A 9867-nucleotide genomic window follows, 5' to 3' on the forward strand; every position below is an offset into this window, starting at 1 on the left:
GTTAAGACAATGGACTTGACCTGACAAGAACGGTTAAAGGTGGATTTAACTAACGAGGGGATTATGCTAAATCTCTCTGTCCGTTAAAATCAACCGAACCAACGACACATAACTGGACCGCACCTTTGTATTATAATATATTCACCAGCATTTAATATACATATTTAAAAGTTTAAACATATGTACATACATTAGTATTTGCAAGATCATTTATTAATCTAAAAACATGTACACAAGTGGCACACATGCTGTATGAGGACCCGATTATCAGACTGCATGTTTAAAGCGTTTCTTATTGTTCAGTCTATGAACAAAAGAAGGGTTTTAAAGTATTCACAGATTCACTGTGTATTTAATCATATTTCTGTGGCTTCCCCTCATTTGACTTCTATGTAAATAGGAGAGCTGAAATGAGTTTCCTCCCAGCCCGCCCCAGGGAACGAGTCCCCAGCCTCTCCGACGGACAGGAAAGTCATTTGCTATGCGTTTACCAGAAAACACAAATAGGCATCTACAATCCAATTAAATTAAAACAACCAAAGTGTTCCGCTAATTCCGCTTTTTATATTGAAGCTTGAGCTTGAAGAAGTAATGAACAGTGTCTCCATTCCATGGCGCTAATGAAGAAGGGCATTATGGGTAGGTTTTGTGTTGCTGCATGTTGCCACTGATGACACGTTAACTAGTTTGTTACAGATTTCACGTTGTGGATTCATCTTTATATCACAGATTCTTATGAGGAAGGTGATAGTGTTAATTTTAGTCATGATAGTGCTCAGGTTTGGTTTTATATTGATATAGTGAGTATGCATCTCTGATGAGAAAGTACAGAGGTTAATGAGAAATTAATTTAACGGTATCCTTTTTTCGGAGACTTGAGATGCAAATTATGTATAAATACACCACTAACATATCATCTTTAGTTAAAGGTCACCAGCCAAGCATAAATGTGACTGATTGTAAATGAAAAACCATCAAAAGGAAAGGTGTACCTTCATACTACGTCAATAGATCCACGTTTAAAATACTTTATTTCCATTAGAATGAGCAGTACAAGTAATTCAGCCCCATTGTCGCTTTTAATTCACATTATTCGCTTCATCGCCTTTCCTATTAACGAAATGTTTGGCTATTCAGAAGAATGCTCCGTTCTCAGCAGGCGATGCGGTGCTGGCTTCAAACCCTCCGCCCCCCTGGTCTTCAACCTCCAAACCCTCCGCCTCCCTGGTCTTCAACCTCCAAACCCTCCTCCCCCCTGGTCTTCAACCTCCAAACCCTCCGCCCTCCCGGCCTTCAGGGTACAAACCCTCCACCACCCCGGCCTTCAGGGTACAAACCCTCCACCACCCCGGTCTTTAGGGTTCAAACCCTCTCTCCTCTCTCTTCCAGGACAGTATTTAAGCTTTAAACCCTCTCTCCTCTCCCTTCCAGGCCTTCTTCAACCTTTAAACCCTCTCTCCTCTCCCTTCCAGGCCCTCTTCAGCCTTCAAACCCTCTCTCCTCTCCCTTCCAGGCCCTCTTCAACCTTTAAACCCTCTCTCCTCTCCCTTCCAGGCCCCCTTCAGCCTTTAAAACCTCTCTCCTCTCCCTTCCAGGCCCTCTTCAGCCTTCAAACCCTCTCTCCTCTCCCTTCCAGGCCCCCTTCAGCCTTTAAACCCTCTCTCCTCTCCCTTCCAGGCCCTCTTCAGCCTTCAAACCCTCGCTCTCATCCCTTCCAGGCTGGTCCTTAACCTTCAAACTCTTACTCCTCTCCCTTCCAGGCCGGTCTTTAAGCTTTAAACCCTCTCTCCTCTCCAGTCCTTAGGGAACAAAGAGTGTCTTTCCTCTCAACCCCAGCGTCTCCGTGGGGTGGCGGTGTCTGCGTCGGGATGGGTTCCAGTCTTCAGTCTCTGATGGGTCCTCCTGGTTCTTGTGCTAAAGAAAGATTGTCTAAAATACAAGACTGGAAAGTTCATTCTCCGCGGAGCCTCTCTGAGTCTTTCTGTTCTCTGTACTGGATAACTAAACCGCAGTCAAATCAAATAAATACATAAACAGATCAAGACAGGGAAAACGAAAGAGTTGCACACTTAGCATGACAAGGTGATCGTGTCTTCTGAACGTTACAGGTACGTCGTTAAACTGAAACGTTGGTCCACTCCACCTGCTCTCTGTCTCAATCTTTTGGTGTTAAAACAAATTAAAACCTGCAATCCCAACAACCAGTAATAAAAAGAAAAACCTTCCCCAGAAAAATCCACGATAAGCACAGAGTGGTTTGTAGAAGGACAGAAACATGGAACACAATCTAGTACAGCCTGGAGATGTGGGCGGTGAGGGGGAAACAAACGCCTTTTAACAAACCTTATTCTAACAGTGAGAGAAGAAAAAAACGATATTCCGTAAAGGTATTAAAACAGGGTGAAGCAGAGTGGAAAACAAGACTGAAACGAAGAGAAAGTTAAACCTATGGCGCTGATGAAATAATCCGCCACGGAATAATTTGGTCCGGTCGGATGCTGATCGGAGCGTCGCGTCGGGAACGTTGAATAATAAACGGAAGGAGGACGAGAAGATGGCGGCGAGGTTGAGAGAGGTAGTCAATACGATGGCTGCAGGATGAGCAGGCCTCCATTTTAGGTTGGAGCATCAGCCTCTGGAGTGAGGGGTTGTGGGGGGGAGGGGGAATGGTCAGGGTCCCCTCAAAGTCTTTCGGCCTCCTGGGTGGGGCCCGGGGGGGCAGTTAGTAGGTCGAGTGGGTCTTCCGGTGCTGGACCCAGAGGGAGTGGGATGGAGAGGGTGACGATGGGAACAGGAGAGAACAGTGAGCAGGAAACACTGTGTGGTTTCATCAACACTGGACGAACCGTTTGAAATGGGAAACGCTGCCTTAATCATGCAGCAGAGGTTCTCATATTTCACTTTACAAAATTAAGATATCAAACATATTATACAAAAGCATTAAGCTTCACTGTTTGTTTCATTAGAAAAGGTTGAACTTTAAAGATGAATAAATACCAGTGAAGTACATCTGCATTCATGCGGTCATGAAGACATCTTTGATCATGGTAGATGATGACAACACAAACAAGACGGATGATACAAATAAACAATAACAACAACAGGAATACATGAACACATGAACGGTGGAGTGCAACACAGCATGGACGTGACATGATGAACAATAATACAAATGAAAATAAATAAAAATGAAAATAAATAAATAAATAATGAAATGATAGTGAAGCTATCAACATAAATGAAGGTATGAATGAATAAATACAAATAAATAACAAAAATGAAATGTTCACAATATGAATTGGGACCGACACATGCAGATCCACAAATTCATGTTGTCGTTGGTGAAGTAAACAGCTGACGGACCGCTAAGTGGCGCCCTCTACCGGTGAGACATGAGATGACGCCGGGCTTCAGGACAGCACGCTGGTGTCGTGTGAGCCCACGTCCTGCAGGTTCAGCCCGGCCGTACTTACGCCTCTCTCGTACACGGGGTTGTCGAACGCCGACTCCTCCGTCATGTTGTCGTAGGGTGGCAGCGACGACGGCATTCGGACCGACTTCCCCTGTAGTCTGCGATCGGAAACAAAACACCACAACTGAATGACGGAGACGGAGAAAATATTTGATGAAGTTGACTAAATATGTTTTGTTTGGTCACCGCGGCGATATTCCATGTTGTTTCTAATACCTTGACTTCGGCCACCGAAGCGATATTCTGTGTATCGCTACGGTTACGGTTTCGTAACCGTAGCGATATCCGGGGAAGTTTATTGTAAGTTTTGGGTCACATAGCGATTTTTGGTGTAGCTTAGTGTTTGGTCCCTGTGGCGATATAAGGTGTAGTTTAAAGTTCATTTCTAGTCACCATAGTGATTCTGTTTAAAAATATGATTGGTGATTCTGTGTACGGTATAGTTAGTTTCTGGTCACCATAGCGATGTGCTCTGTAGTTTGAGGTAGTTTCTGGTCACCGTAGCGACGTGCTGTGTATTTATAGTTAGATTCTGGTCAGGTAGCGATATATTCGGTGTATTGAGTTTCCGGCCCCCATGGCGACGGGGTCTTACTTGGTGAAGTAGACGTAGACGGCCAGGACGGCAAGTAGCACCACCACGGCCGGGACCAGCACCACCAGCGCCACGTTGGAGCCCTCCAGTTCAAGCTCCGGGCTCGCCACTGGAACACAGACAGCACGCTCAGAGCACTGAGAAAGGTACTTATTTTACATGAAAAAAAATAGAAACAAAATTATATAAAAAAATACATTTATATAAAAAAAAAAATTAAATGCATAGAAGACAAAAATGTCCCCCAATTTGTTTTCTCGAAACAAATCCATCAAGGAAAAAAATATCGAATGAAATATATAAAATATGTTTGTAATAACCTCAATGTAGAAATAAAAAAATAATACATTATACATAAAAGAAAAGAACAAAAATGCATAACTTCACGTTACTTTCTTTCAATAGGGATAAGTTTGATTGTGGTGATAAGACGTACCGTCCAGCCTTCGCTCGTTCACAAACTTGCTGGTTGAAGCTGAAACACAGAGTCACCGGACGTTCAGAAAGGGAAATCAATTATAAGAACAGTTTTAATTGAATAAATACAAGTGAATAAAAGTTATTAGGTTAAGTCATGGTTTCTTAACATCCTCAGCGTGCCATCTTGTGCGCGTAGACTAACATGTACATTTACATTAAGGGCATTTAGCAGACGCTTTAATCCAAAGCGACATTTGTCAGAAGAAAGAGAAACAACAATATATCTGTCGGTACAGTAAGGATGTTCACAGAAACAAGTGCCATGCACTAACCATCACTAGGTTAACCCATTCCCCGTACAGAACACAGACAGCTAGGATAAGACGCTCTGTAAGAAGGAACGGCGTTAGATCGTCCCGTAAACCGGTTATCTCCGGTCGTACCTTTGCAGGCAGGCGGCGTGCTGTTCCACTGGGACGGGTGTCCCGGGACGCAGGCGATGGCGGCCTCACCCTGGAGCTCGTAGCCGGGGTGGCAGGAGAAGGTAAGCGACTCCCCTGCTTGGTAGAAGGCCTTCTCGGAGCTCTGCACGCTAGTGGACGGGGCGCCGGGGTTCCTGCACGGCTCGTAGCGCTCCGCTGCCGACAGGGGAGAGAGGCCATCTTGAAGAGGTCTATATACAACCGACCGCCATCTTGAAGAGGTCAACTAGAACGGGCCAAGTGCCATCCTATCCATTTTTTATTGTATTTGATTGACACTCCCACCCTTCACAACTAGCAGAAGCATGCATGAACTTCAGACACCCTCAACTGAGCAAATAATAACAAAGTAAATAAAATATACATTTAAGGTTGGCCATGCACTATCTTGAAGAGTGACAAGGACAGACAGAATCTTGGAGAGGGAACATGCCTAGTAAGCGTTTTAAATAGCTTCAATAGCTTGGAAAATATGTCATTGTGGATGTGTCATAGTGTATTTGTGTGTGTGTGTGTGTGTGTGTGTGTGTGTGTGTGTGTGTGTGTGTGTGTGTGTGAACAACCTACACACACACACACACTCAGACTCACCGGGCTACACACACACACACACACACACACACACACACACACACACAAATACGATTCCTACAAAACATAGTTTTTCATAACAGCCCCCATCATCATCATCATCCTCATCCTCATCATCATCATCATCATCGTCCTCCGCCTCCCCGTCATCCCCCTCCTCATCGTCACGGCGACGGTACTCACGGACACACTTGGGCAGCCGGTCGCTCCACTTGGGCTTGGCGGCGTCCCGGCGGCAGCAGGTGAGCAGGGCGGCGCCGGCCAGCAGGTAGCCCTTCTGACAGGCGTACTGCACGGTGGAGCCCACCCCGAGCCGCTGGGCCGAGAGGGTCCGGCGGCCGTGCTCCACCGCCCCGGGGTCCGGACACGTCAGCACTGGGGGAGGAGGACCGGAGGAGGAGGGCAGGAGACCGCAGGACAGAGGAGGAGGTCAGGAGACAGCAGGACCAGAGGAGGAGGGCAGGAGACCGCAGGACAGAGGAGGAGGTCAGGAGACAGCAGGACCAGAGGAGGAGGTCAGGAGACCGCAGGACAGAGGAGGACCAGAGGAGGAGGGCAGGAGACCGCAGGACAGAGGAGGAGGTCAGGAGACCGCAGGACAGAGGAGGACCAGAGGAGGAGGGCAGGAGACCGCAGGACAGAGGAGGAGGTCAGGAGACAGCAGGACAGAGGAGGAGGTCAGGAGACCGCAGGACGGAGGAGGACCAGAGGAGGAGGGCAGGAGACAGCAGGACAGAGGAGGACCAGAGGAGGAGGGCAGGAGACAGCAGGACAGAGGAGGACCAGAGGAGGAGGGCAGGAGACCGCAGGACGGAAGAGGACCAGAGGAGGAGGTCAGGAGACAACGAGAACAGAGGAGAACGTCAGAGGAGAACGTCAGAAGGTACCACTGCAGGAGTAACAGAAGGAGATGTTCTGGTCCCCCCCTCCTCTCACCCTGGTCTCTCCCCTCTTTCCCTGGTCTCTCTCCCCCCCCCTCCCCCATCCCAGCGTCTCCCCCCCTCTCCCCATGGTCTCCCCCCTCTCCCCCTGGTCTCTCCCCTCACCCCCCTCCCTCACCCCTCTCCCCATGGTCTCTCCCCTCTCCCCCCTCCCTCCCCCCTCTCCCCATGGTCTCCCCCCTCTCCCCCTGGTCTCTCCCCTCACCCCCCTCCCTCCCCCCTCTCCCCATGGTCTCTCCCCTCTCCCCCCTCCCTCCCCCCTCTCCCCATGGTCTCTCCCCTCTCCCCCTGGTCTCTCCCCTCTCCCCCCTCCCTCCCCCCTCTCCCCATGGTCTCTCCCCTCTCCCCCCTCCCTCCCCCCTCTCCCCCTGGTCTCTCCCCTCTCCCCCCTCCCTCCCCCGTCTCTCCCCCCTCTCCCCCTGGTCTCTCCCCCCTCTCCCCCTGGTCTCCCCCCTCTCCCCCCTCCCTCCCCCGTGCCTCCCCCTCTCCCCCTGGTCTCTCCCAGCTCTCTCCCAGCGTCTCTCCCCTTTCCCCCCTCCCTCCCCCGTGCCTCCCCCCTCTCCCCATGGTCCCTCCCCTCTCCCTCCCCCCTCTCCCCCGTGCCTCCCCCCTCTCACCCTGGTCGCAGCGGGGGACGTCTGCGCTCCAGCTGAGGTCCCACTGGCACATGAGGATCTCGGCCCCCCCCAGCTCGAACCCGGGGTAGCACTGGTAGGTGACCACCGTGCCGTGGATCAGGTCCGGGTGGGACGTGCTCTTCCAGCCGTTGCTGATCTCCGGCAGCTCCGAGCAGGTGTCGTTACGGGCCACCTCTGGAGACGGGGGGGGGGGGGGTAAGAATGGTCACAGGAAACAGGAGGACATGATTGATGAGTGATCCTTATTCGTCGTTTGTGTGTGTGTGTGTGTGTGTGTGTGTGTGTGTGTGTGTGTGTGTGTGTTCTTGTGTGCGTGTGGGGGTGTTTTTTGTGGGGTAAGTATTTGCTGATTGGCAAAATTTGTGAATAATATTAAACATGATAATATCGAACATCGCGCTAGCAGGACCATATACCTGCATGTGCACCATATACCTGTGTGCGCTTAAATGCAGGCATGTGTGTGTGCATATGTGTGTATGTGTTTATGTTTGTGCGTGTGTGTGTGCGTGGGAGCGCGCGCCTCACCAAAGAAGTGCACCACGAAGCCGTTGTTGTAGCCGTAGATGTTGGTGGCCGGGTCGGACTGGAACTGCACGGTGACGTCGGACATGGACGTGAACAGCTTGAAGTGCGGCCGCGTGCCGCCGTACTGACCCAGGATGTTCGCCGTGAGGTCGTCCCCGTCGTAGAAGGTCAAGAGGTCGTTCTTCCCCAGGTTCAGTCTGAGGCGAGCGGGAAAATGAGGGGCCGCGGTTAAACGTCAAAACACGTAAACGGTAAAAGGACTGCGTTTATACCGCGCTTTTCTAACCGGCGGCCGCTCGAAGCGCTTTACAACGCTGCCTCACGTTCACCCGTTCACGCACACATTCACACGCCGACGGCGGAGTCGGCCACGCAGGGCGACAGCCGGCTGGTCGGGAGCAGTCAGGGTGAGGCGTCTCGCTCAGGGACACCTCCACACTCCGGGGGTTGAACTAGCAACCTTCAGGTTACCGCTCTACCTCCGGGGCCACATGCCTCCCTACTACCGTATCAATAAATAGTTCTTATTAAGCAGACCCTCAGGGCGACTGGTCGTCTGACGCGGCAGTCGGGGGCTTCGACTCCCAGTCCAAAGGAACCGGGTTCGATCCCGAGTGTCCGCAATGCGTTCTACCCTCGAAACCCTGACCCGCTCCTGAGTGCGGCCAGTGTGTGACCGGTTCTAACCGGGTCTGACGGGTTTGGATTTAAGTGTGTTCTTCTAAACGATGAACAGAGCTGGGGAGGGTGTCCCATGACGCTGCTCTCCATCTGGTCCTCAGAACCTCTGCCTGGAGACGAAGTGAGATTACACCGACTGAGAATCAGCCTTGGGTGGATTAAAATTTAAATGTTGTTTACACACTGAAAGTGAAATAAACACTAAATAATTCAAGAACTTTTTTCTTCCCCTTCTGTTTGCCCATTATGAAAATGCATATGTGATATCGTTTGTTTATGTAAATAGGAGTGAGGAAACAGAGATTGTTTATTCACTGCATTATCATATTCATTGAGCAAACGTCGCCACAAGTCGTGTGAATAAAGTTGCTTCTTTATGATTACTGCAGGACAGAGGAGGGCGAATGAAGGGAATGTTTTGTCAAAAATACTAATTAAAAAACCTACCGCCGCTCCACAATTAACCACAACGCCTACAGCCAGCCATTAAGGTAACCGCAGAGAATTAATTAAAAAAACAAAAGCAGCAGCACCAAGTCAACTATCAACACCTCATGTATAGCCAGAGAGCTAGAACTATAAGCACTTTAACAATTTATAACCTTTAACCTGCGGCCTTTGCTGTGTCCACCCTAGTTCTCCAGGTTTTGGTCAGCAGGTTGTGTCCATCGCAACACTCTGACGTAACGCTACGGCCATAGTCGCCATATTGTTTGGATTGTATTGATTCTTACGGAAGAGGATTGGGGCCAGGGGTGATTTTCCCATTGAGGTCTGAGTCAGAATTCTGAGATTAAAGGCTGAATTCTGACTTTAATCCCAAAACTCAGACCAAAAAAACAAAAACAACTAAAAAATGCACACCTTGCCCTAATCCTCCTCCGTAGATTCTGATCTAAAATGAAAACACTTTTATGTATGCTTGCATACGGGCAATAAAGATTAAAAAGAAATTATAGACGTGCATAACAATCTTATATTCCCGTTATAATCCAAGCAGAGAGAGAGAGAGAGAGAGAGAGAGAGAGAGAGAGAGAGAGGAGGGATATGGAGAGAGAGGAAGGGGGGGGGATTCCCACAGTGTGATTGAGGCGCTGCCGCCAGTGATTCATTTAAGAATGCATTAACCTTTCCACAGGGGGCTGGCGGCTGGAGACTGGCGACGGACCAGGTAGGGGGGCCCGGTGCTCGGCAGCGAGCAGAGCTTGACATTTATTCAGAAACCGTGGAGTCACAAAATAATAAGCCACCAGGACGGTAGTTTCCTTCTGAAGTAATCAACGAACGGGAGGGAGGGGGGGGGGGGGAGAGAGGGGGGAGGTTGTTTCGCTGTATGCTGTTCCCCCCGAGGCGGGCTTCACGATGCCCAGCGTGGGTCTAGGACTGTGTTCCGCTGGTACCCGGGACATGGCTCGGAACGAAAAACAATTAGGAGCCGTCCTGAGAAAATAAACAAGTGAGCGAAGACGCGCGTCGCGGACGGGGAGCGCGCTATCAATTACAGCGGCACCCTCCGCGC

The 9867-nt window shown here is 49.9% G+C and overlaps 1 protein-coding gene across 1 annotated transcript in view; it reads right to left on the reverse strand.

Annotated features, from left to right (window-relative positions):
* Positions 1-2722: 2722 nt before the first annotated feature.
* LOC307076650 (seizure protein 6-like) overlaps positions 2723-9867 on the reverse strand; it is a gene marked incomplete at its 3' end in the record, with an annotated part of 31258 nt that continues 24113 nt past the window's right edge. The window contains exons 7-14 of the mRNA XM_079737727.1: positions 7668-7864; positions 7119-7313; positions 5744-5935; positions 4931-5125; positions 4504-4542; positions 4068-4176; positions 3474-3570; positions 2723-2749 (exon numbers count right to left, since the gene is read on the reverse strand). Of these exons, the coding sequence (XP_079593853.1) occupies positions 2723-2749; positions 3474-3570; positions 4068-4176; positions 4504-4542; positions 4931-5125; positions 5744-5935; positions 7119-7313; positions 7668-7864 (1051 nt within the window). The remainder of the gene's footprint in view (positions 2750-3473; positions 3571-4067; positions 4177-4503; positions 4543-4930; positions 5126-5743; positions 5936-7118; positions 7314-7667; positions 7865-9867) is intronic.

The sequence above is a fragment of the Pollachius pollachius genome, assembly GCF_949987615.1.
Source record: "Pollachius pollachius genome assembly, chromosome: 6".
NCBI classification, from domain to species: Eukaryota; Metazoa; Chordata; class Actinopteri; order Gadiformes; family Gadidae; genus Pollachius; species Pollachius pollachius.